The following is a 27,803-nucleotide window of genomic DNA, read 5'->3' as shown; positions in this document are numbered from 1 at the left end:
GCATGTCGCACCATGCCCTCAGAACTTCATTAAGAGATTCCACATCAGCAGAACAAAAGTTTTTTCTTCAAGTTAAAAAAAAATATTCGGGCCAGATGAAAAAAAGGTGAAGTAAAAAGTATGCCATTTATTTAATAGGAAAACACTGGTTTCATGTGGGACTCTGCCATTTGGAATACACTGGAAAAGGTTAGTACTAAATATTCTTGGCACTAAACACTTCTCAAAAAGAATGGCAGAAGAATAAAAATGGGAAATGGTTCCCCAGGATTAGCTCAGTACTTTTCTTATGCAAGAAGTAGAAGCATTTAAATAGATCTGGATGGTCCTGACCTGTTCATTAACGGGGCACACCAAGTGCAGGAGGAAGAGCCGGCTCTTCCCCAAGCACCCATGGGTGCTCCAGCTCATGACACCACTCAGACCACTACGGTTTGCTGAAAGCATTAACAATGGTGCCAATTACTATCAAAGGTAGTGGTCAATTTTTGCCAAAGCACATGCCAGATCTGGAGGTGGAATCAGGTTATTAATAATTTCATTGCCAATTAGGGCAAAGTCTGAAACTGTTCTCAAGGTGAAATGTTCTTCATTGTAGTATGATTTTTTGTCATGTATTTCCATAAAATTCAAGTTGAATATGACTCTCTACCATCCAATCTCTTCCATTATTCAGGTGTAACATCTAGTTGCACTAATTGATATGAAATCTTTATGGTTTACATTAAATGTTTTATATTATATGTTACAAAATAAGATGTAGATCTGAGGCTACATCTCAGTGTTCAAGTGCTACTTGCTTATGCATTGCAGGCGTCTTATAAAGAGGAAGGACTTATGCAATGAACTGAAGCAGGAAGAACATGACTTCGGTTTCCAATACAGATGTTTTGTCCCAGCTGAATACAGCTCTTACTCTTCATTCCCAATGGTGCAAATAAAATCGGAATTCAGCCCAACAGGTTTAGAAAAGAACAGAACTTGGTTGATGTTATTAGTATACATCATCATCCACTCTGTATTTGCAGTGAAATAAAATGAGATTGTAGAAAGAACAGATAATGATCAGATCGAATTTGTTATGGAACAGAGAATCTCTTTTCTCCAGCTCAGTGTCTGAATGCATTTTCAGACCTAGATTTCTTCCTTGTCAATGGATTTCACTCAAAAAGTCTTTGGGGAAAAAAGCAAACCAAAATTTACCATCTCTTTGCTCATCTGAAAGAAATTACGCTGGGTACCCTACAGAAGGCAAACTTTCCCATCACCACCAGCGCAGAAAGAGGCAGACAGAACGCAGGTGAAGGAAATGGTGGACGGGTTGCCAGGGGTGCCCTCCCTCCCTCGAGCTGACACACTCCCTGTCGCAAGGGCAATTTGGATGCCACCAGCACTGTACCACACGCCTACTAGAGCCGTTGCTTTTAACTGAGCTATAGAGACATTTTGAAAATTAGACAGTTTCAGATCTTAAAATCACAGAGGACTACAGCATGAAGCACTTGGGATTGCAATGCATTTTTTTCTTAACATCATAGAGTATATATTTAACATATTAATTAGCAAGGGTTTCATCTACCGCTCATTTAAGTCAATGGGAGTGGTTGCTTCAGCTCCTGCGAGCTTTGAATTAAGCCCTGCTTAATTATTAATGCATTGCACAAGATCTTCCGCAAATAAGTTTAAAATTTACAGAAAGGCTTAGCCATCATGGGTGAGAGATGGAGAGAGAGGATGCTCGCACGACCCAGTGCTGCTCTTCTGCCAGGTTACGGCTGCACTACAGCAGTAATAATGGCAGACAGAATCCCGTTCCCTTTATTTTTTTATATGTTATTATAAGCAAGAGTAATGGCAGAATGTGTTCCCACAGCAAAACGTTCTTTTGCTGTGGTGTGGAAGAAAATCATGAAGTGGACAGATGTGGGGACTGTCAGGAATAGCATGGTTTAACTGGGACATACTAAAGCTCCAGCCCCGTCTCCTGCCTCTGACATTTGTAGGGATTTAGTTCCCATGGAAAAGTGTAAGAACAAACTGTAAGAGAAGTCCTTTCTCCCCTGCAACATCCCCGTGCCCGAGCACCAGCACATGAGCGAATACATAGTCGGAGTTTGCATTTTCAATCACGCCTGTGGAGCTGTCTCCTGTGAATTTGTCTAAACGCTTTCACACCCTCATTACACTTTTGGTCTCCACATTTCTCTGTGCAAATGAGGTCCATCATTCCTGTGTGCACCGCATGAGAAAACGTTCTTCTTTTGGTTTTAAAGCTGCAGATGAGCTTCTGACTACCCTTGGAAGTATCAAAATAACTCAGGAACTGCAAATGTAGTTCTTATGCAAGAATAAATGAATTCAGAAAATTTCATAAACTGATTTTTCCTTCAAGATTTTTACCATACCTGTTGAGGCGCAGACACAGTGCCTACACAGTACTTGAACTTTCAGCTATTTAGTTTATCAGCATTTAGCTACTCCCATGACTAAACCACAGCATCACCCATACACACTGAGCTGCAACACCCACAAATGGATGTTATTTCAGAACATTAGTAATTTCCTTTAGATGAACTGTTTGGGCAGTGGGAAAGAAAGATGAGAGCTGGAGCTATAATTTTTCCTTTCTCCATCTACTCTTGCTTTAGCGCCTTGGCAGAACAAGAGGAACGACACCTTCAGCCGCCAGCCCAGCTTGCATGCAAAACTAAGGTGGTCCCTGCAATCCATGGGCTGCAACTGAAAGCGAAATAATTATCATTTACTTTTTAACTATAAGGGAAAATAGGTGCAAGGACAATTCTTCATACACGTAAAAGTTAAAAAGTTAAAGAAATACTTACGTAGGTGTGGATTTACTGGAGCTGGAAGACAGAGCAAAAATAAAATTAGCACAAAGAAGAAATTCTAATTCATCAATATGCAGATTATCCTAAATTTCCCGTTGTTCCCTCCCCCTCAATACCTTGATCATGGCTCTTGCACCAAGACAGCCAGCAAAACTGGCAACTTCCTTTTTGAGCAAATTTTGTGGCTCCCTGGCAATCCAAAGGCAACAATTTCAGTGAGAAACAATAGCCTCGCCTACCCACGACGTGTACGCTCCATTGCTAGTACCCACAGCTTGGGGAACAAGATGCTGTAATTAAGCATCAAACCTAGATTATTGCCACGGATATCGTAAGGATGGAGAGAGCTGCACAGCAGAACCCCAGGGTGATGCCTTTGTAAAGGAATCCAACAAAAACGACAGAAAAGATGAATTCATCAAAAGCAGAGGTTCTGCATCGGACCTTACTTATCACTTAAAATTTCCTTTTAACATTGTTCAAGAATGAATTACCCGTCTACTCGATGAATAATACTATTCTTCAATTTAAGATATCTGTGCACACGAGTCTTAACAAACAGACAGCACTTGCATTCTTTTTAGAAATGCCAATTTTCCTTCTAAAAGGTAGAAAACATAAGCACAGCAAGTTTGTGAGAAGAGGTTTGATCTCAATTAGACCAAGAGACACAGCCAAGAAAAAACATGAGAGTCTTCTGGCACATAAACCCTCTTCTAGGGAGGATATACTTTAAAGAAATTTAAGAAGACAACAAAAGAAGATGAAGTGTGCTGTCCTAAAAAGCTGCCAGCACACCCCGTGCCTGCTGAAGGAGCCACATTCGGTGACCAGGACGGGGACAACCAGCACAGCTGGGTCCCAGGTGCTGCTCTCCTGGGGCTGTGCTCTCAGAGGCAGAGGAGCATCAGTGCAGCATCCCACCCCCCTGCATCCCACCTCTGCCCACGCCCCACCCCATGGCAGGAGCAGTCCATGCTCACCCCTCACCTTGGGAGGCATCAAAAATAATTTTGCTAACATTGCAGAGAAGCCTGGAGATAACTTTGCCAAAAAATATTATTTCTGTCTGTTCTTTTATGGGTGTGTGCAATGCCTTGCGTGACATGGCGGGACTCTTTGGGGAAGCTGATAAAAGTGGCACTCTTATTTCACAGACCCTTGGCAAAATTACAAAAAACCCTCCACATCCACAGTTCTTTAATATTGAAGTTCATCTACTTAATACCTTAATAGGCTGGAACAGAATGACAGTCAGACCTCAGTAGTGCCTACAGATAACCTTAACCATGGGAATGGCTACCCAGGCTATGGTCCAGAGTAACCTGTACAATGCCAAACACGGGAAATGGGGGTTGAACGAGAAATTAGTCTGTAGTTCTGTGCTACCTGTTTGCAGAAGGGTAAATTTGAGGAGGGATGACTTAGGAAACAGGGGCCTTCTGCTGTAAGCCTTTAACGTGTGAGAAACAGAACGATGCTAAGCTCACAGTTGGAATTGCATGTTACTAACAGAAGATTGGAAATAAAATTTTATCTCCAAATAACGGGTACATCTGGTAATGCCAGACTTCAGTACGAGGGTTGCTGCATCTTTCCTTGCTGCCCTTCCCACGCCATGTTTACAGACATGAACTCTTGGTTTGTGACCCCAGCCACGGCTTCTGCATGGCTCTAGATTCAATCTGCAGTTTTCAAAAGAGCTCTAAATTAGCAACTCTTCATTTTTATCTTGCCTTCTCTGAAACAAATGAACAGTGATTTGCCCCAGTGCAATCTTTTCAAGAAACTTAGTCATTACATTCTATTAGATAACCTCATAGCTTTTACCAACAAATTACCTTTCATTCTCCAAGAAACATTCATTTTGTGAAACTCTTGAGTGATTGAACTTGGAATTAGCTGAAATTGCCGGGAACTACATTTACTGATGCTTGATTTGTAACTAAACGCACGGGCTTTTATGGAAACTATCATCAGCACGTAACCTTGAGTCATGCTATTCAGATTGTTCACAGCAGAGCAAAAAAGGCTCCTTGCCAAGCTAGCTTCAGTTCACACTGATTGACAAAAGTAGAAAAAACAAATTAAAGCAGTTAGGCTGAACTTATCTAACACCATAAACAAGGAAAAAAACCCACCACAACCAAACCAAAAAAAAAAAAAAAAAGCAAGCCCACTCTTGGGTGTAATACAGCACGCTGCTCTAAGACAACGTGTAATGGCTCGGGCTCTCACTGCGGAAAGGGAAGGTTGCCGCGTGCAAGACGCACAGGTAGCAAGTTAAATTAGGCATAAAGGGAAATTAATGGATGACTGAGGGATTAAATTCCCAAGGCTGACTTCGAAACATCTGGAAAATCTGTGCACCTCAGAGGGTTATCCCTGCTCTGCTCAGCTGACCCTGGCTCTTGCCGGCGGGAAGGTTTTGCCGGCGGAGAATCTCGGGAGGAGAACAAAGTGTCATGAAATGTTTGAGCTTGGTTAGAGCCAAGACAGATGATTCTTTAATCTTCCTGCCATTCCTCCAGCAAGCAGAGAATAAAAACCTGCTGGAATTTCAGTTTGTTGGATGATTTTGCTTTTCAGTGGTCTGTATTTGTGCAGGTCAGAGCAGAAGAAAGTGGGCTGAATGGTTTTTCTTAATGCTTGCCCCTCTTCTTGTAACTGCATACATGCAAAGACAGTTACATTTCCCGCAGATCCTTCCCAACACAAACATTTGTTCAGCTTGCAAGTGAGGTGGCTTTCAGAGATTGCAACATGATGTCCTTCCTTTAAAAAACTAGCTGCAAACCAAGCTTTCCTAACTATGAAGAACATAAAGCCAGAGGTAGGTAGAAGCATGCTAGGTGTTCGGCTGCTATGTTTTTTACCACTGGAAACTGGTTGCTTGGGGTAATTACAACCAGCACCCAAAAGCTTTAATGAAGATCAAGACTCCATACCTCTAAGCACTTGGTTTGCACGGGAAAAACAATCTTCACTGTAAATATTGGTACTCTACAAGGACAAGGCTTTCTTTCTCCCATAATAGCAATTGCCCTAACTTACTATTTATAACACTGGATGGTACTGGAAATGTATGCCGGTGCAAACTTATAAATCACATAATTTATGTCCTATTTGGTACCAATTTTATTTTTCTGGGGCTAGAACTATAATAACAAGAATAACAAGAATAATAGCAATAAACAATAGCCAATTATATACTCTTCTTCCATACAGAATCTGGGGAGCGTCTAGATCTCATACGAAAATAAGCAAGCTAGACTACAAAGCGCCTGGCCACCATCAGCTGCCTGCCGCTGTCGCAAGGGGCTGGCTCGACATACCAAGAGCAGTAATGGGCTGTTGGCTTTTTCCGCAGAAGGGAGCTAAACTTGCTGCTTTAATCACTGGTTAACTTTAAAAATATTTAAACGTAAGTGCATATCTAAACCAGCGCGTGCTGAAGTTTTAATCGGAGTAGTTGGAGGACTTTACAGCCAGTTCTTACCAAATAGGCTGACACAGATTTATGTAAAGTGAGGGAGATAATATTTAAACTGTTACTACGAGACATATCTGCTGTTACTATGAGACATATCTGTTTTGTATTAGGCTACAAAACTCATTAGTGCTACTTAAATTGCCTTGTTTATATTTACTTGGCAGACTGTGTTCACTAGCAGAGTAACATATGTATCTACCAAAGAATTTGTCAAGTGATGTTTGGCTGTAATTATCAATGTCACTCCTACTGTGATGATTGCTCTTTTCTCCCGTCCTTTTGGTGTGCAGAGGAGAGAGTAATTCATGGCAGGCAAGGGATTTCCCTATGAAATGTTTGCACCATGGGTAAGTTTTTGATTCATGGGATTGGATACTGCAGAGTTTTTATTTTATATTTACAGCTCCCACTTGGGATGGCAGGGTAGACTGTAAAGAGCTCATTACTGAGGTTTTCCTGCTTTAATAGTCTCCTTATTTTGGACATTCAGATGGCTACCAGCAGGCTAGCACATGGGAAGCTGTTATTTTTATACATTAACAATTTCCACGTTAATCTCCAGTTGTGGGTTTTAATTTAAAAGGTGATGTGCTCTGCATCACGTACAAAGGAGTGTAACCCAATAAAAACGACTTCACAGGTAGGATTAATGGGGCTTAACTTTAGCGATCTAAAAGTTAGACACCTCATCTAAGCGTGTCACTGGAGCATCTCTAAAGTCACTGGAGAGATATGGGCATGTCCAGAGGGTGATTCATCCCCTGGAAGAAATCTGGAGAAACCTTCTCCTCTCTAGTAAGGCAGCAAACACAACCAGTACTCTAGAAATGCCATGTTGATCCTTACACACTGTGCAACTACTCTGAGAAACCAATTCTGCGCAGTACCCAAGATTGTCCTACTACAGCAGACAAGCTTAAGCTGCCAAAGTAAAATCTAGGTAGTGCATGGCCAATCTATCCTTTATTTGCACAAAAGTGAAGCTCAACTGTAAAAGTTAATGCATTTCTTAAAGGCAAAAGACACTGCTACCATTTTTAGCAACTTTAACTACGTGTCTGATCTGCTTTTCACACTGCATTTCTTTAAAATGTGATGAAATCCTATTAGCCTGCTTAAAGTTTAAAAGAATAAGGGAAAAAATGTTTGCCATGGGAATCCTCACCAGCAATACAAATACATTGGTGCATTTTAAACCTCAGAAAAAAGGGTTTTTACTCTAAGGGTGATCGAGCACCAAACAGGTTGCCCACAGAGACAGTGAAGTCTCCATCCTTGGAGGTATTCATGACCTGAATGGACGTGGTCCTGGGTCCTGGTCCTCCAGAAAGAGTATTGCTAAAGTGGTGGGATGAGAAAGAAGGACTGATGCTGCTAGAAGCCAGCGTGCTTCTGGGCTACTGATGAAAACTGAACACACAGAGGCACACACACACAAAATCCCACTGAAAAATGTGAAAATTCAAATGTTTCCCTCCTTGCCTGAGGTCTCACAATTAAAAAAAATGTAATAGGAGAAAAATGTAGTAAGAGAAAAATATAAAAAAATTATCTTCGTTCTCCTTTTAAGAAACATTCGCATGATGTCTTTTATTTTCTGGGTAATGTTTATAATTATTTCTTACATCGATGCAGGCCTGCTGCTGCGCGTCCCGCTAGCCCAGTAACTGCTTTTCTGAGGCTCCAGCATTTCAGATTATAAGTATTGGATTTGCACTATAATAATGTATGTGATATCATTATTTTATAGCTGAAGCTGTAACATCCTTAAAATTAGCCTGGCAGCAGTTTGCTGACGCTATAGTCATTGGACGAACGCTGAGATAAAATGCAGTTTTTAAGCACGCAAAGCCTCAGTGGTTCTGGGATCCCTCTTCAAAGGGAAGTCACTTTAGGTTTAGCTTATTGATTAGCATCTGGCTCGCGATTTCTGAAGCTGTGAATTTGTCGGCACCAGATAATAGCACTGAGTATTGCTCCAAAAGCATCTCCCCATCTGGGGCACAAGGCACTGGCTTCCTCTCTCCCGGGCGGCTGGATTTGGCATTGGCACCTCATCAGCACGTTTGCAATGGGACGTTATTCACATCTGCGCTAATGGCAGATTCTAGCAGAAAAATTTGCAGTAGACAAAATACGCCTTTTATGCTGCATGGGAATGTTCTTCCTGCCAGCCAGGGGCTAGAAACGTAAATCATGTCATGATTCCTTAAAACCTCAAACTCAGCACGGCTGTGAGCCGTCGCCGAGACCTCAGTCAACCTCCTGAGACTTGCCAGGGTACAACCACCACCAAAAACGAGCAGTAGTGATTGAGTGCCCTAAATGGTGATAGGAGCACTGGTCGGTATTTAAGCCATTGGACAGATGTCGAGGTGCACCGAAGTGGGCAGCGGCTGCCTGGCACGAGCTGGCTGCGAACACACAAGGCTCCCTATCACATCCGGCACGGAGAGACTGGGATTGCTGCAGAGAAATCCCAAAAGTCTGAATGAAGCTCCTGCTCCTGATCACCTTCGGGAAGACCCCGGGTCTTTCCCTTGTGCATGCGGGGAGCCCCAAAGAGACCGGACTCCTACCACTAGTGTCAGAAAATAAGCACTTATTAGGGTAACAAGGCCCAATGAGGAGCTAAAGTCCAACAGGAATTGCAGCAGAATGGCCATTTCTCCTCATTTGTACGTTCACAGATTTAGTAATCAAGTCCTTCTTTTAATTGAGATCTTGTTCTCATGCGCTTTGGGAAAAGCAGACTTTGCAAACTCTTTGCTGTAACAAGCGAAAGCTAAGATTCATCCATCGCCATCATTAGCAGATCTGGCATTTAGTGAAACGTGCCACTATGTTCTTTAGAATTGATGTTTAAGATTGTTTAATGCAATTTTTTCCCTTGATATTAACACAGTGATAAAAATAATTTATGATGAGATTGAGTAGGGCTGAGCCTTGATCATTGATCATGAAGAATTGCACATACGATGCACATTTAATTTTTTCTCAGATTTGTTCGCTATTTTACACTATTTGATAATGATTTTTGAAAGTGCTTCTTGATCTGTAGGTTCTTTTTGGACTTTCTGCTGCATGTGATTTCCTGCTTTGGGGTCTCTTAGGTATCTGTATAGCACTAATGACTGTTGGCTCCAGCTCCTGGAGCAATTGCACCTACATGGTGAGCTGTGACTTGACCTGTGTGGCACCTGGCTTTTGTCCTGCCGGTGAGCAAGGTTCCTCATGGTAGAATCATAGAATCACAGAATGCGTTGGGTGGGAAGGGCCCTTCAGAGCCCACCCAGCCCAACCCCCTGCAGCGAGCAGGGACATCTCCAACCAGAGCAGGGTGCTCAGAGCCCCGTCCAACCTGGCCGGGAATGTTCCCAGGGATGGGGCATCGACCGCCTCTCTGGGCAACCTGTGCCAGTGCCTCACCTCCCTCACTGTAAAACATTTCTTCCTTGTATCCAGTCTAAATCTATTCTTCTTTAGTTTAAAACCATTACTCCTTGTCCTGTCACAACAGGCCCTATTAAAAAGTCTGTCCCCAAATGATAAACTCATACTTGCATGATTCCATGTTTACAAACATCTCCCCCAGCAGACACTTTCCTTTTTCCATTCTATAAAACTTTCCGCCCGGCACACCAGGTTGCCGTTGCAAACTGCACAATGATATCTTCAGTAGGGCTACCTTCTCTAAGGTACCTCTTGCCCATTCTTTGTAATTTTTACAGAAGAAAAACAAAAAAGTGATTCAGTTGTTCATTAATACCCTAAGAAAAGTATTCTGAGGGATTTTTCAGAGCTCTAGGAATTACTTCCTGGTAATGCTGGGAGACTGAATGGAAGGATGTAAGAATACTGTATTTTTCTTGTTAGATTAACGTGGACAAATCTTTGTCATGGCATGACCTTTTAGAGGAAAATGTATAAATGCCCTTTTCCACTTGCATAGGACTAGAAACAGTCACTTTTTTTTTTTTTAATCATTCATATTCAAATAAAAACTTCTCAAAAAGTGCTCATTCTGGGGAAAAAAAAAGTATTTTGATTATATCAAAACACTGATGTGACACCTTCAGAATACTATGTGTTTTGTAGATTTTTTTCTTCCAAACTCATTGCTCTTCAACGGGCTCTAAGTAAGAACAAACTCTTGAAATGAGCTGTCTCATGAAGCTAACATTAATTGGTTCTTTTTTTTTCCTTTATTTCACAGAAACTTCGATATGATTTTGCATTTTGGCTGTTCAGAGATTTTTTTTTTTTTTTTCCTTTTTTTTTTAAATTGTGAAGCTACCCAGAGGTGGAGACTCTCTTTTCTACCCAGAACGCTCCTTCCTGGAAACCCACACTTATCCCTTGCAGCATTATTTGCAGGACTGGCGATCAGTTTACACAGTGCAACCCAGTGCAGCTGTAACCGGTGCAGCAGACCGAATTGCGCAGAATGCACCGCGGGGCATTTGCTTGTACGCGAAGGTCTTCTTACCACTATACTTGATGACCCGAATAGTTGAGTCCCCCTCCCCAAATCTGGTGATGGGCGTTAGACGGACTTCATACGCCTCTGGCTTGATCAGCTCAGTTAGGTTGTAGGTAATTAATTCTCCCTTTTGAATATTTCCATTCACCGTAATTTCCTGCTCCCACCAACGCTGTTGTCCAGCCTAAAATCAAAAGAAGGATGCAAACGTCAGAGCTTTTGCGATAGATTTCGTCTTCACCTTAGAAATGACCAGGAGCACACGCTGACCTGTGCAACCCCGGGCGCTCCCTTAAACCTTCAAGCAACCCAGGAGGGTTAGAGACACGGCAAGAACGCGAGCATCCCTGAAATAACCCACACCTGAGTGTTTCTGTAACAGATATGAGATGGCAGACTGCAAACGCATGGTATCGGGGGTCACCCCTGCCTGCCACCTGCCCACCCTCCTCTGCCTGCGCAGCTCCCGCACCAAACCCCGGGCAGCCCAGCGGCTGCCGGCGCTCTGCAGCGTTTGGAATTTTGCTGCGTGCAGGCAAAGCGGCGTGTTCATTCCATTCAGGAGGATTTCTGACTTCCGCCAGGCAGAGACTACAGCAAGGGACAACGCGCCCGATTTGTGGCGGCGTGCAAGCACCCGAACATCCGAGCAGATGCTGCGGCATTTTGCAAAACCTCACTGAATTCTTCCACCTTTAGGAGCCTGAATTTCTTTGCAGGCCTGCCCCTATGTTTCAAACCCATTTGTTAAGATGTTAAATAAATTTTTTCTTCCTTAAAAAAAAAAAAAATGCTGTTCATTTCAACTCATTTCATCAGCTTACAGAGGCTGAATTTAGTAGCTCTCCAACGCTATCCCTTCAAACCTGACCAGGCAAATCGGCTCCTCGTGTTGTAGCCCCATTCCCTCCATTGATTTGAAAATAACATTGGCCAACTGCAGTGGCAGAGGTGTTTTCCGTCACTGTGCACACCGGGCGGGGACAGCCGTGGCTCCGTGAGATGGGTGCTGCCTCCTCGTTCAGAGGCAATGAGGTTTCACAGCTGTCATTCGGGGCGCATCGTTTGAGGCTAATAAGAGCATACTGAAGAACTGAAATGCAGTTGGATCTCCAAGCACTTACCACTTTTGTTGATGAGTGGGAAAGAAATAGGCGAGCCGTTAATGGCCTTAGTGCATAATTATCAGCAATCCTTGTAGTCTCAAAGATGGATGGATTTCAGAGAACAATGAAAGTCAATATTAGCAAACAAGAGGTTGTTTTATTTAAAAAAAAAGCAAAGCATAGATTTTTTTGTGCTTTATAGACCGCACATTGTTTTCAACACCAAAATCTATAGTTTCTTTTATTTATATGCCTTACCAAGCAATTAAAAGAAAAAAAAAATCTAATTAAGAAGGCATCACAAAAAGAGAGTGCCACTTTGTCTCTAACATTACTTTAACTAGTTTCTAGACGAGCAGAAATCATAAACATTTTGGGCAGCAGAGTGACTTGACATTGCAATATTACTTGCAGATATTCTGCCTTATTACAGGCGCTATCTGCGGAAAACAAAGGAAAAATCATTAAATATTTACCACACATCCCAAGACAACTGTCCAGGTGCAGTGATGCTAAAATGAGATGTTCCACTAAGCTTACTACACCTGTCAGCGCACTGAAGTTCTTACTGAAGTTCTCACCTATTACATGTTCACCAATACAGAGTTTATTAAGGACAGAAAACCTTTTATTCCAAAACCTTAATTTGCTGATGCAATAAAAATGTACACTGAAATCGCTGAAATCGAGTACTAAACCTACCACACCTCATCCAAATAAACTACATTTGCAGCAATATTAACAGACTCCAAGCCTTAAATTGATAGCAGTGGGACAGAGATGTCGATACTTTTATCGTTCAAGTATGTTACACAAGTACAGCTATACGCCCATTAAATAAAAATCAGACTGTGAAACGAAAAAGCAAGAGGAATTCTTAAGAAACTTGGGGTGATGGAACAGCTTTAGACATCAGCTTCGCTTTGCTGCCACCACAGTCAGTGTGCGTTTTACTGCGCTTTGAGCCTTTGCAGGGCTTGAGTTAGACCAATGCTGACTGCGTTTGAGACGTTATTTCAGGGTTTCCGCTCTTGCCCATGCTGGCTGAGCCATGCTATAGGCTCAGGTGGCTCTTCAGGGCTGGGCACACAGTGGTTAAGTCATAGGAATTTGTATTAAGTTCAGTTGCTGCTTTGGATTATCACCCTTTTCTACAACCACCCCACCAAAAGCAATAAAGGAGCTCCATTATTTTACTCAGTCTGAAAGCAAAACAGTTTGATTTTTTGTTTCAGTGTTATGCATCCTAAGCCACTACTGGATATTGGTATTTCTCCATAGGAGGCATAGGAGAAACGCTAGGGAAAAAAATCTCAGATTAGGTTAGAAAGGTAAAAACAAGTTATGGTATGGAAAAACCACACTGCTGCCCGCCCGATGTGCAAGGCAGAGGTGTGTTGGTGAATACAAACCCTGCACGTGCACGGGATGGCAGTCTGCCTTTGAACCCTGGCCCCCGTACCAGAAAGCTTTTGGACGGACGTGTGGGTGTAGAGCAGGACAGGAGGTAAGTGCATTGCTGAGGAGCCTGGGCATGCCAGCACAGCGCTGGGAGCTGCTGAGCCCGGAGATGCTGCAGCTCCGCAACCTACAGTGTCTGCCCCGAACAGCATCACCCGAGCGTCTACCCCAAGTAGCATCACCTCTTCCCTGTTGCAAGCATTAAAACGACCCACTTCGTAAGATGACGTTAGCGAAATGTCCACCACAACTTTGCATACAACCTGGAACTGTGGAGCGTTCCTCTGTTAGTGGCTTTCCAAGGCCACTACAGTAAAGAGTTCTTAAAGGTAATAAAGATACTGAAAATATGTGCATTTATATTGTATCTTTAAGAGATCATCCCAGTGGAGCTCATGAAAAATTTCAATTTGACAGACTGTTAGATGCCAGCTCCTTCACAGCTCTTTGTACCTAAGTACTGAGACCCACAAAACGGACGATGAAACCCAAGGTACAGGTTGTTTAACAGAAATTCAGTCTTTTCTCCTTCTCTCTTCTGTAGATACCCATCAATAAGAACATGCCACGGATACCTGCTTCACCCAGGTTTTGCAGCCTGTTATTTTGACGTCCCACAGCTCGAGCAGCAAACATCAGCACGCATTAGGGCAACCGTTCCTCCTGTCCTCTGCCCACCAGCAGCCCTGTTTTTATGCCCGGCACACCTCTCCAGCTCCCATCTCAAAGAAACTTTCCAGGCATCGCTGCAACTCAAGCGCCCAGGCAAAGAAGTGGCAAGTGCCGCGTATGGACAACGCTACGTGTGGGAAAGCGCGCGAAGGTGCAAGGACAAGGCTCTGCTTCTCATGCACGTCAGGTAAAACAGCCATCGAATTCTGATCCACGTCAAACGCTCGCAGATTATCTAAAACACTGCAGAAGCAAACAGAAGGGGTGCCGGGACCTTTCATATATGTTGAATAATGCATAAGGCACCGTGCACCTTCCCAGGCTGTCAGGGAGCCCTCCCAGTAATGGATAAGCCTTGTCTCGAGGAGACCGTCGTCCTTGAGAGGAAAGTGCTAAGTGTGCTGCAGAGAAGATATTAAGGATGATTATGATAAGATTTAGGGTGTGTTTTTAAAGCGGTGCACGGGGAATTTGCCCGTATGGATCTTCTCACTGGACCCGCGTGGACGGACGCTCACCATGCCTAGCGCGGTCCAACCGGAAAGTGCTTCCAGGGAACAGCTGCTGCTCCAAGGGGAGAAACCAGAAGCAAGCCTTTGTGAATGTTCGTGAGTTTACCAATTTACCCAGCCAGTCAAATAAAATGATCTTGTATTTTAAATGTGCAAGTATTTTTTTTGTCTTTTATTTCTTAAACACAACTTTGAAATTTTCTCAACTCAGCATGGCTCTTTTAAAACATCCTTCAAGTACATCTAAAAATGCAGAAATGACCAAGGTAAATGAGAATTCTTTTTCTCAAAGAAAAACTTTTTCATTCACACCCCTGCTCCCATACAGGGGAAAAAAAAATGTTTTTTAAAAAAAAAGAAAATTCCTGGGAAACTCCATTCTACCCAGTATTTCTGACCATACCAAACTGGTACCATATCTTTATAGACAGTGATTACAACAAGGTACCTAGTGCAGTTCTTGGCACAATTTCTCAAAAGCTTTATAATGAAAACTGAGTGTTTTATGTGAAATATGTACTTGATTTTAAAATGAAAATGATAAGAAGCAATTTATGGAATTCACAAATGGGGAACAAATTTATATGCAACTAATTCAGCCCACAAATGGAAACCTAAGGTCTATATATCTTTTTTTTCATTTTGCCCGAACAGTTCCCAAAAAAATTTAAGTGATCCTAATGTAGTGGAACAGAAACTGCTCTGCAGACCTCATAAAGGCTGCTGGTCCTTCAAAAGGAAAATTCCCCGATCTTACTTCCATTGTAATTATTGCTGCTTGTTCTTTGCAACGGATTACGACTTTTATTTTATTTTTTTTTTTAATCAAACTATGAAGTTGAACACGAGCAATCTTCACAAGGAAGATTAAAACCATTGACTATGCCCCAAAAGTGAGCAGTACACTACCAAACATAATTTCATGATTGTGTCTGTCCTTTTCACAAAAATTATGAATCAGAGAAACATAAAACTCCGGAGAAAATTACCTAATTTTCAACCAAAAAAAAATTAATTTTTTAAAATAGACATCATTAGTGGTTTTTTAAGCCACACGTTTTATGCCATCATGTTGGTTGCCAAATACATCTGTGAGTACTGTATTAACAAAACTGTGCTTCCAGTTGTGTGAGCTAATGCTGACTTTCTGGCATTTGCTTGAAGTTAGCTAGCCATTGCTTGGGGTACTTCTGACTCCTTACAGCGGCCTACTGTCAAAATATTCCCTGTTGCACCTTGCCTTTGGATAAGGGAATACTGAAACAAGGATTTCAGCAAATATTTTTGATAATTAATACTTCATATTTAAAGTTTACAGTCACCAAAAGTAGTCATGAATTTGTATCAAATTCAGTTGCTGCTTTGGATTATCACCCTTTTCTACAGCCACCCCACCAAAAGCAATAAAGAAGCTCCACTATTTTACCCAGTCTGAAAGCAAAACAGTTTGATTTTTCATTTCAGTATTATGCATCCTAAGCCAGTACTGGATATTGGTATTTCTCCATAGGAAGCAACACTCTTTTTGCCTTGCAATCAACACCAGCTCTGTCCAATTCTTATTGTTACCATGGAAACCAGCAAAAACCCCAAACATCTCAAAACTGTCACTGGGTTTGACACAAAACTTCCCCTCATCTGACTCTTCCGCTCAGCTGTTGAACAAATAAATAAAGAAAATCAGTATCTGCTCAGTTTTTGCCACATTCAGCTTTCAACCTTCTCTTTCCATTAGGAAAATAAGCCCGACAATCCTGCTGGAAGTGCAGTGGCTGCATGGGGGCATCGCTCCCAGAGCCTGGGACATCCCTGCCAGACGCCTGCCAGGTGCTTCCCAAACCTGGTATGAAACAGCAACGGCACCCTGGGCTGACAAATATTAAAACTGTTGGAAAAAAAGTGTAGCAGTTGAGCTCATTTACTTGATGATGGGATACAGAAAAAAAATGAAGGTTAGAGCTACATGGATTCGGAGAGCTGGCAACCAGCTGGAGGAAGAAGGGTTTTCTAGCACAGCATTTTTAAAGGTCTGCGTGATGCTGGAGGCACCTATCACCCACACTGAAATGCCCCAGACACCCTAAAAATAGGATTTCGATTCCTACAATGCCTTAAGGTGGTTCAAACTGCTAGCGCAAATCTGGGGAGCCTCTGTGAAGCCAGACCCCACATAGGAGGCAGCCAAAGCTCTTGGTCACTCCCTGCTTGGCATGAAAGCACCAAGAAGAACGCAGCCCTCTGCCCCTGCTCCTGCAGCACTGGCTGCCTGCCTCCAGAGGTTGGGGCATCTCCTCCGGCTCCCCTGAATGGGAAGGAGCCAAATCCGCGTCACCCACTTCCTCAAAATCACCTGTGCAGCCTCTGCCTAACATGCAGGAGGCACCTTTTTATATTAAAGTCAAGACTGATGCTTCAGAGAACACACAAGCAACCACAACAGTAAAACATCTGCCTGCATGTCAATTCATAGAATCATAGAATCATGGAATCATTTAGGTTGGAAAAGCCCTTTAAGATCATCCAGTCCAACCATTAACCTACACTACCAAGTCCACACTAAACCAATCAAGGGTAGACCAGACTGAACCATGTCCCCAAGTGCCACCTCTGCCCGTTTTTTGAACACTTCCAGGGATGGGGACTCCCCCACCTCTCTGGGCAGCCTGTTCCAATGCTTGACCACCCTTTCCGTAACGAAATTTCTCCTCATTTCATGTGTCCAAAGCTTTAAACTTAATAAGAATTAGGATTTGCTTGAAAAAGAATTTTTGAAGGAGAAAAATTCTTATAATCAAAGCCATTTGCCTTACAAAGATAAGGTTGAAATACATTTTGGGAAATGTACTTTGACCAGTGGTTTGTGAAAACTTGTAAAGCATTGAGGAAAAATCAGATCAGTTCCTGGAGCATTTATTAGCATTATCACGTGCCTAACCTGTAATTAATTTAGCAGAGCATACCTATGTTCAGTCAATCCAGAGCACAGAAGGCTTCACAGGCACTCCTTTACTCCTTTTTTCTTGGTTACCTTTGAATATTTAGAAATCTTTGTTCCCTAAAGCTAACAGAAAGCAAAATGTAGTTCCCTGACATCAGAGGAAGGGGACTGTAAAAGTGTGGCAACGTCTTTATTGCAGCAGGTTGAAACCATCTCCTCTATGCTGTCAGCGAAAGGGTATTTATTCTTTGCTTGTTGTTGAGAAAAACTATATTCTCTAAAAGACTTGAACATATAGATTTCTTGAGAAATTAATCCTATGGGATGATTAAATATTGATTGCCTACATGCACAGTTATGTTTATAAAAAATAAACACATCCTTAGTCCATTGTACTTGGTCTATTGATTTCAGTCATAAATTTCTTCATTGACTCTGTCCTGGTTTTGGCTGGGATAGAGTTAATTTTCTTCCCAGTAGCAGGCACAGTGCTGTGGTTTGGATTTAGGATGGGAACAATGCTGATCACACGCTGATGGTTTAGTTGGTGCTGAGCAGTGCTGACACCAGGCAAGGGCTTTTCAGCTTCCCCTGCTCTGCCAGGGGCACAAGAAGCTGGGAGGGGGCACAGCCAGAACAGTTGATCCCAACTGCCCCAAGGGCCATTCCATACCATCTGGCGTCATGGGCAGTATAGAAACTGGGGGGGTTGGCCGGGGAGCAGCGATCGCTGCTGGGAACTGGCTGGGCATCGGTCGGCGGGTGGGGAGCAATTGCATTGGGCAGCACTTGCTTTGGATATTGTTATTATCATTTTTATATTGTTATTATTAGCATTACTCTTTTACTTTATTTCAACTATTAACCTGTTCTTACCTCAGCCCAGGAGTGTTTCTCACTCTCACTCCTCCGATTCTCTCCCCCATCCCCTGGGGGCAGGGGCAGTGAGCGATGGCTGCGTGGTGCTGAGCTGCTGCTGGGGCTGAACCCCGACAGTCTCTTTAGTTAATGACAACTGGATGAAATGTAAATTAATCTACTGTATACTCCTGTAAAAAACTCTGGTGGTCTTTAAAGTAATTTCTTTACAATTCATAACGACAACGACAACTGATTTTCCTTAATAAAAAAAGTTTTCCTTAGCAGTTATATATAAACCAGCACTGTTCAGTTCACGGGCAAATACTTCTACCTGCACACCGCAGAGGGGCCGCTCCCATGTAGCGTTCGCCTCATTTCCACTGTGGAAATGCAGTGGCTGCTCTTCTTGAAGAACCTTGCCCAGCAATATAGTCAGAGTTATCTGATTTTGAAGATAAACCTTATCAGGTAGGTGGCTCCTGTGTCATCTTCATTTCAAAGGATAGTTAGGGCCCTGAAACGCCTCACAGTGACAAATATCTGTAATTCAGGCAAAACCAACAAGGCCAGCTATGAAGCGTTTTCTTGCCCCGCTCATCATCACTTTATTTTCCACTGTGCATCATGCCATACCGCTCTCGATGACATCTTTTTTTTCTTCTTTAATGTTTTCACACGCAATCAGTGGAACTGCCAAAAACCCTCGCATTTGTTTCTGTGCTGAGCTGGCACCTGCTCTCTGCTCTCCTGCAAATGCCAGCCGCTGCCGAAGCAGCAGCAGCCACGAGGTCAAAGCCAGCCCAGAGCGAGCACGCCACGGGGTTTGCTGGCTGGAGCCAGGGACGTGCCCCGAGCCTCAGTGCCCCGAGCCAGTTTGGACACGGCTACGGGGCTGGAGATGTTTCCTGGAGGAGCACACGGCCACCCCTCTGCCGCGCAGTACCTGCCTCTGCTCCCCTCGCCAGGAGACGAGGCGTACGGAAACGGCGGCCACACAGGAAACCTCTTCTTTCCCTCTTTTCTGCCTGGAAAACAGAGTATCTCAAGCACATTTAACCACGGGCACAATCTTTTTCCATTAGCTAACTTCTAATCCCTAAGAACAATCGCAGGCATCTAATCGACTTTCTTCTTGCAGGGTTACATTAACAGTCGTGCTGTGTTTGCTCCTACCATCCATTTTACTTATTTGTGTTTACTGCCTTGTGCAATTGGTTTTATGTGGTACACACAAAAGCATAAAAAAAATTTCTCTCTCTCTGTTTTTTTTTTTTTCTTTTTTAAGAAACTAGAAGTCTCTGAGTCTTTAGTAAACTAGGAGCTTGGAGTTCAAAGACGCAGAATGTTATAGACGCAGTTTTTATGGGCTACAAATTGATGGATGAGTGGTTCAGATGTCAGAAATATCTGCCCATAATCCAAATTTCTGTCCTGATATTTGAAGAAGAAAGAGACATAAATGGTTTAAGGAAAGCTGGTATGCGAAAGCTGGAAGCTAGATGATCCAACAGTTAAGTACTCTTTAAATATGTATTACATCTCAGGTTTTAAAGGCAGGGTGGAAAATGGTAACCCAAGAAAAGAGAGAGGTCATTTTTATCAGAGTAAAATAAAAATACAGCACAAACATCCACTAAAAACTTGTTAATCGGAAGATAAAATACACTGCCTTCTGTTTTTCCATACAAATGAATGATAATAAAAACATCTTTTAAGATATGAATTAGGACACTTCAGTCCATTTGCTAAATAAAGTGGAATTTAGGATATTTCACAGCTAGGAGGTTGCTGTTGTTTCTTTGCTTTTAGCAACCGTACACGCAGGGACAAAAAAGAAACTGGATTTATAATAGGTATGACTTTCTTTAATCAGAAAGGCCATAAAATTTATCCCCGTTCACTTTTTCCTTTGTGGCAAATTTGATGCATACCTGTACCTGCATGGGTATGAGAACCGTGCCACGGGCAGGAAATTATATACTCCATTTTGCAGCCAGCGACCATGCAACCCTCACAGAAGTCCCTTTCAGGAGCACATAATATGTATTTGAATACGTCTGACCCTGGACGCCGCTGAATGAAAACAGGAGTTAAAAATACAATAAAGCCAAACAGTGACCAGAAGGAAGCGTACAGAGAAGTGACCTGCTCCGGGCTGTTTGAAGAGACTTTCTCATTATCAACTGACTGGGACTGCAGACATCTGTAGACTGAAAAGAAAGGAAAGGTAGCAACTTTAATCTTTCAAATAACAAGCCTGAACAAGTTACTCTCTGGTTTACAGGTACCGGTTGACTTCTTATTACTTCTTTAAAGCGGAGCCATTTGTTTTCTAGGTCACCGTGGCTGCATCGCTGCCGGCGGTGCAGGAACGCGGCTATCGCCTGCTGAGGAGCGGAGCAGCCACCGTGGAGACCGGAGCCGCAGAGCCTTCATGTCTGCTCCAGGGAAGTCTCACTTGTTTCATTTGCTTTCATCCTGCTGACAGTAAATATCAGAGCGCTGGAAGCTCTCGCTCATCGCTGCTTGAATGTTTGTGCAACTCGGGATTCGCTAACTGTTATCGTTTATAAAAAAATACCTGAATCTGTCTTTGGCGACAGACAAACTATGGAAGGGAAACACCTCCACGTGATGCCCAGACAGGACCAGAACTGTTCTGGGAGCTGCACTGGGAGCTGCACGGGACATCACTGCTGCCACCCACTTAGGAGCTGGTATGGAAAAGCACAAAAATATCCACAGCCGCCTAGTCAAAACTGAGCATGTGCTCAATGAAGCAGGAGCTTGAAGGTGAGGTCCAAAAGTGGGCTTGTTCGGGGCGGATAAACTTTCAGGAGTGTAGAAACCCTCTGGTGATGTTTGGGACCATTTTTGTATGCACTTTGAAAACATACATGAAAATGCAAAGGCAATCCAACATGTAGGGTTTTATGGCCTTTTAGCACAAAATCCTGAATTTGCCTGTGCTCCTAGCCTGACACATGCTACGCTAAATGAGTTTGCTAATTTATTTCATGAGCTTCAGGCTCCTCCTGTGACTGAATTCCACTTTATCATTGAACATTTAACAAAAGCAACTACAGGAGTCTTGGCCACCTCCAAAGGCTCACCAGGGGACATGTACAAGGATGCTTTGAAACACAGAAAATTGGAAGAATCTGGGTCGCTAATTCCAAAGCCAAATTCAAAGCTGAAACACATTCATGTCAGAATATCCTTCAGAGAACTATTAATGAGACAGAAAAATGTTCTTTATGTGCAGACAACATCTTGGCAGACCTCGGTACCTTCAGAAGCAAGTAGAGGGTGACCAAATCTATGCAGTCACCATGACGGAAGACACACAAGGTTGTCCTCATCCTTCAATTCGAGTGCTGAGCAGGATAGTTACAAATGAAGGTCTGTGTGCAACAGTGACCCTGAGAAATGGAAACTCCCTGTACTCTACACTACTTTTTCCATAAATGCTACAGGCAGGAGGATTTATAGTCTCCTGTGTTACACTGTGATACAAAACAAGTGTTCTAATGGTGTCACACATGTCAATTTTATTGCTGATTATTCTGAACGCATCCTCACTCCACGATTTAAACCAAAAAAGCAAATACCAGTCTGCTGGTAATGACAGATGAGGTGGTGTACCCACCAGCTAACTCTGCTCGCGGTGCCAACAGGGTCTCACAGATAAGAGGCTGCACCTCATGCTGACTGTCGACACTTCAGGACTGTCAATCGCCTGCTCCCAGACCCTGACACACCACCCCCAGTGCCACCTTCCCTTCTCTGTGGTGGAGCTCTGTTCTGCTCCAGGAGCAAAGCTCACCTGAGCAGTACAGTAAAACTAATGCTTTCTATCATATTGATGTTTAATATCTATGGTCTGTCTGGGCTATTGTTTTCTATATTGTTTTGGAACTCTTCTTGAAACAAAGTTATCTAGAGTTTGAATAAAAATGTGAACACTACTAAGAGGACAAGTATAAAAACCTTTTTAAAAATAATTATCTTTCTTCTTGTGGAACTCAGTAATAAAAATGCACCCAGGGCTGTAATCTGTGGCCCCGATCTCCCCACAGCGCAATGAGTATCTTCATCACGGCCATCACCCACGAAGTCCTAACCCGGTTAGGTTCTCGCATGCCACGTTGGGCTTGACCCACTGGAGATGCATCCTCTCTGCTCGCATTTTACTGGAAACAGTGGAAACACTGAAAGTAGGCGGTGTGGTTTTGCTCTTGGTAGGGGTCACAAAGTGCACTTCTCTAATGTTTGAACTCAGATCAGTCACAACCTTGAATGTGATGACAGTGTATTCTAGTCAGTATTTCCCCCCCCCCCCCGCCCCCCTCCTTAAAGACAGGCTAAAATGTGATATAAACCGAGAGAATCCTTTTTAAGACTTTAAAATTGGCTGGCTCCCAGATGAATTCACTGAAGTCTGCAGGATTAAACAGGAGCTGCACTGTTCCCATCCCCAGCAGGCAAGTTCTCCTGCTCTTTTGCTGCTGCTAGACATCTACCAAAAGAGTTTTTCAATTTTTAATCCCCGTTTTGTTAGGCATTCACAAAAGGCGGGTTAATTACTAACCCACGTTAAGGCTAGTTTTCAGGGAAAGTTTTCTCATTCCTTCTCAGTGACATACCAAATTCAGAGTTCACATATCAGGAAACGAGGCTGGCGCCGGCTCTCGCACTTCAAAGCACACGGCGCGGCCGTGTCACCGGCCAGCTGGGCACTGCCAGCGGTGTTACTGCCAGCCGCACAGACGTGGTGTTGCATATGAAGCAGCGCGTTTATCTGCAACAGGCAGACCATTATTTTTATGAGGGCGACAAAAGATAAAATTATTGAAGTGGCATCAAGGTTTGGTTCCTAAGTTTAAATCAAACACTTCGTGCTTATGCCAACAACTACATTTCCATGATCAAGAAACTATCTATCCCAAGACACAGTTCGTATTTCAGTAGCAACGACTTAGTGAGTATCCCACAACGCTACAACCTTCTCCGGATGGATCTCGAATGACAGATAGTGCACTCTTGTCACTAGTGAACTAACTCATTTTCTTCCGATTTCTAAAAGCTATTTACGAATGACCATATTTTTTCCTACAAAATAGTTACATAGTGACAAATTAATGACTGTAACCGCAATCAAGATGACAAACCCAACCCTTTCAAAGTAAGGCACGCTGGAGCTTCGCTGCTTAGTCAATACCGTGAACAAGCAAGGTTGTCTTGGTAAATGAACTGGAAAAACAAGGCTGCATTTTAAGCAACCTACATGAGTCTCTGCATAAATAGATCAACGAGTAATAATGCAATAAGACAAGTGCATGATGCCAAAGTGCATTTCTCAGGAAAGTGAACACACTGATTTTGCTTAACTTTTTAAGTAAGAATGATTTTTTGCCAATAAATAACAGCTCAACTGTCACATATGAATGTTTCAACAAACCATTTCTTAAATACTTAAGACAATTGCTGCACGAGAGGAAAGGAATAGCCACTAGATGTTTAATGAGGTTCTCAAAATGTAAATGTGATGTTTTAAATCAGCTCAAAAACACAGATGCATTGCAGTAGGGTGCTCATTTGCTTATTGAAAAGCAATATGGTTTGTATTCAATTTAAACATATGTATTGTTTCAGAGAATAAAGAATTTTCTAACAGCAAAAGAATGGATGAAGCAGTTGTCTTTAGGGACAAATCACTCTCATCCCAACAGTTTATAATTTTTGTAATGTACATTATTTAACAAAAACACTTATTTAGTACATACACTGGCCAGTATGTTCCGATTTAGTTACAAACATCCCTCACTTAGGAGCAAGCAAATGTTGTGTCTAAGGAATTGCCAACCTAACTGCATTATTAAAAAATGGACAATTCTCATTTACCATCTCTTCTTTCAAAACTGCAACTAAAATTTGCACAGGACTTTTAAAAGCAAAGAAATCCTTCCTGGCCTCAGCTGGATGAATGGAGGCAATACATCACCGCAGAGCAGGAACAGGTTTAGTTTTGTAATGGCACTGCTCTTTTTTCTTTTTTTTTTTTTTCCAAAATGTATATTTTTACAATTATTTTTTTCCTAAATTATGTAAATCTGTTTCAGTAAGGACAGAATTTATGGTGAGAGACAGCGAAACTATGCCCAGTCAAAAATACCCAAGTGTCTAGCACACATCTGGGATTCCTAATCTATTAGCTTAAGACTGATACAGAGGTAAGACTCCACAAAGGTAACTGCTGGTTTTGCAGAAACCTGGAGGCAGGAGCCAAGGGAGCATCCCAGCAAGAGGAAAACCTGCTCTGCAGAGTTCCCAGCGTTGGGGTCTGTCCTGCACCGGCTGCCCACGGGGAGTAATGTTGGTGAAGTCTCAGCTTCGATCATTGGTAAGTAGGCGATTCATCTCATTTTTATTTTTTACACCTAAAGATCCGCAGCGCTCATTTTGTAAATGCACTCATTAACAGCGCTTGGGAAAATCCAGGCAGACTTCAAACAGATTTAATAGTTTCAGTTCATGCACCGTCTAGACATGCAGATACTTACTCAACCTGAGTGGCCTTAGAAACATGTTAGGAAGCTCAGAAGATAAATATTCCCTTTATAAGTTGCCAGAATTGTTCATCTTGGTGCAGAGGGGAGATGCTAAGAGAAGTGACAGCTTGCTTTGCCACACAAGAGTACTTCCATTTGTTACCAGAAGACCAGAAATAGAATGAATATTCAATACTTGGCAAACAGAAAAAACACTAACTGGCCTTTTTTCACTGTGAAGCATTGTGCAGTGAAACTCCATGTTCTTGATAGACTTTGGTGAAGACCATTGCCTCCCTTGGAGTCCAAGCTCTTTTGCCATGCTCTTTAATCTTTCTATCAAGAGCTGCCACTGCCCTCCCGTTATCTGGCCGCAGCGCTGAATTTGCAGATAACCTGCCCAGGAGACCAGATGCAAAGCCTACGGAAATGGAGAGATGTCTCAGGAGGGTGGTAAGGGGACACTGCACAAACAAGTCCAGCATAAGGGTGATAGCATCTGCTATCGGTGACAGGGGACATCCAGATTTCAGGTGAAGCATCTCTGAGCGTGAGTCTTGATGCTGCCTCTAAATACGCAGAGTTAAAATCCCCTTCCCAAAGCGAGCCTCACTATCAGTGAATATTTCTGACCTTTCTCTGTGTTTCAGTTTCATAAAATTATCTCAGATGAATGCTGTGAAAATAAGTTCATTACAAGTTCACGAAATAAGGCATGGATGTAACCTACCAACACAGGAAGAACGCAGCAAATCCATCTTTAGAACAGGTCTTGAATGTGGGAGAGCAAAGAAGACATTAAGGACACGTATGGAACTGTCGCAGGGAAAGAGATGAAGCTCATTCAGTGAGCAACATTTATTCAGCAGTTCAAACAGCTTTATTCTGGAATTATTTCATGTTGGGACACTGGATGGTGTCAGAAACACAGTTCTTCAAGTACTTCTGTGTGCGTGAATGCTGCGTGCTAGGGAAATGCTCACTTGCTGTGCAAGGGGCAGCGGCAGCGGTGAACTCACTGACGTGGGATGATACAAAGATCAGAAGTGCGAATAGTCTAAAAGAACTCAGCCAATTCAGGGAAGAATGCTATGTGAGGGGACACAAAATGTCAGCTGAGGGTCAACCTTTGGCTCAGACACCTTCCACCTCCATTCCCCTTTGGGTTGCACCTCTCCTTCAGCACCCACGGCTTGTCTGGGGTGCAGGTAAACTCCTGGGATGGTGGAACTATGCCTTGAGCAAGTGCAGATGTTGCTAAGTTTTATCCCAATATCCTAATATATTTTAACAGGGCACCTGCAATATACTATGCAATTTATTTACGATTCTTAGGCATTGATGCTGCTCTGAAACCATCTTCACTAAAGAGGATGCATCCTTCATCAGAATTAAATTTCCGTAATGCTCAAAGGCCTTTTCAAATATTTATTTATGCTATATTTTACTATGACGAAAAGCATGCTGCGCGCCAGACGCACAACTCTTCATTGTGATGCATTTGCCTAAGGACATATGCCATAATTTTTATGTAGAACTTCAATTTTCAAAGTTTCATTGCTCTATTTCTCTGTTAGTTTTCGTTTTTGCAAATCCTTTAATATTTCTGAACCACCGTATGACATCATATGAAATCAACACTAACAAGAAAACCATTGCTGTCATTTACAGCGTTTTTTTTTTTAAACAGTCTTGCATTACAGGAATTTATATAAAGAATAAGCAGGGTGATGAAAAATATTTCCAGGTAATCATATTTTTTTCATTTTAAACTCCTGACAGCCTGCTGTTTGCATTCATTGGACAACTACACAGCAGCAGGGTGAAAAAGCAGCCATGAAAACACACATTCCATCTTATCTGCTGTTTGTACTGCAAGCGGAGCACGTTTTCATCAAGGGCCCAGCTTCTGCTGGAGGGGGGCGGCTCGCCAATTTAAAGAAAAGCACATCCTTGTTTGGATGGTGGCGATGATTCGCGCAATTCAGCCACTCCAGCCCCGGCTCTGGCTGCAGCACGCGGAGCCAGAGCTGTGCTCCAGTGCACGCGCAGGTACGCCAGGAAGGGGAGTCCCAGCCCTACCACAAGAGTTTAAATGTAGTTGAAAGCAAATAACTTGTTTACTAAAATAAATTCCTCCAGCTTGAGTAATTTCTCTCACTAAATTGCTCTTCAGTTCACTCAATTTTCTCCTGCATCTTTCCTAAAGTTTGACTGATACACTGCATTTGTCAGCAGTAATCAATTCATATTGCAGATTTTTCTGCTGAGACAGAATAAATGAAAGTTGAGTGTGACAGGCTGAGGCTACAGAGTGGGACTCGATTTTGGCAGTGTGGGGTGACAGCATATGCTCCTGAGTACAAATAAGTCTGTATTTTTTTTTCACTGAAGGGAAACGTGCAACGAAAAACTCAGGTTATGTCAACATCACCGCTTCAAGCACAAGAGCTCCTCCCCATGCAGGATTTGTCTTTTAGGGAATTACTACTTTGCCATTGTTGGCAAAAGTTAAGAATGAGACTTGACAACAGAGATCTCTGGCTCCTGCAGTGTATAAATACACACATATAGACATCCTCAAGAGAAAGACCAGATATTGCCCAAAAATGCAAGGTATCCCCAAAGGAGAATCCACAGAGCTTGCTATGAAGCTAGGGAATTCATACAGTCTGCCCCAGGTCCATGGGTTTTTTTTCTTTTTGATTAATGTGATCCTACCCTTCAATTTTTTTTCTATAATTACATCTTTCTCCTTGACTGGTCCACACGCTTTCACAACACTGGTGGGACCCTCCTTGCCTGCTGCACCTCTGTTCCCTGTCAGGTCTGGCCAAAAAGAAGAGCTGGGTTCAGAAATCACAGGCAGCACCTTTA

The 27,803-nt window shown here is 42.7% G+C and overlaps 1 protein-coding gene across 1 annotated transcript in view; it reads right to left on the bottom strand.

The window, feature by feature from the left end:
* The window catches only part of MDGA2 (MAM domain containing glycosylphosphatidylinositol anchor 2), a 423,597-nt gene that overhangs the window by 17,514 nt on the left and 378,280 nt on the right, over window positions 1-27,803 (bottom strand). Inside the window, exons 12-13 of the mRNA XM_075713071.1 lie at window positions 10,832-11,009; window positions 2,844-2,864 (exon numbers count right to left, since the gene is read on the bottom strand). Of these exons, the coding sequence (XP_075569186.1) occupies window positions 2,844-2,864; window positions 10,832-11,009 (199 nt within the window). The remainder of the gene's footprint in view (window positions 1-2,843; window positions 2,865-10,831; window positions 11,010-27,803) is intronic.

This window comes from Pelecanus crispus, chromosome 6 (assembly GCF_030463565.1).
Source record: "Pelecanus crispus isolate bPelCri1 chromosome 6, bPelCri1.pri, whole genome shotgun sequence".
In the NCBI taxonomy this organism is placed as follows: Eukaryota; Metazoa; Chordata; class Aves; order Pelecaniformes; family Pelecanidae; genus Pelecanus; species Pelecanus crispus.
This window is presented reverse-complemented; position numbering and strand designations above follow the sequence as displayed.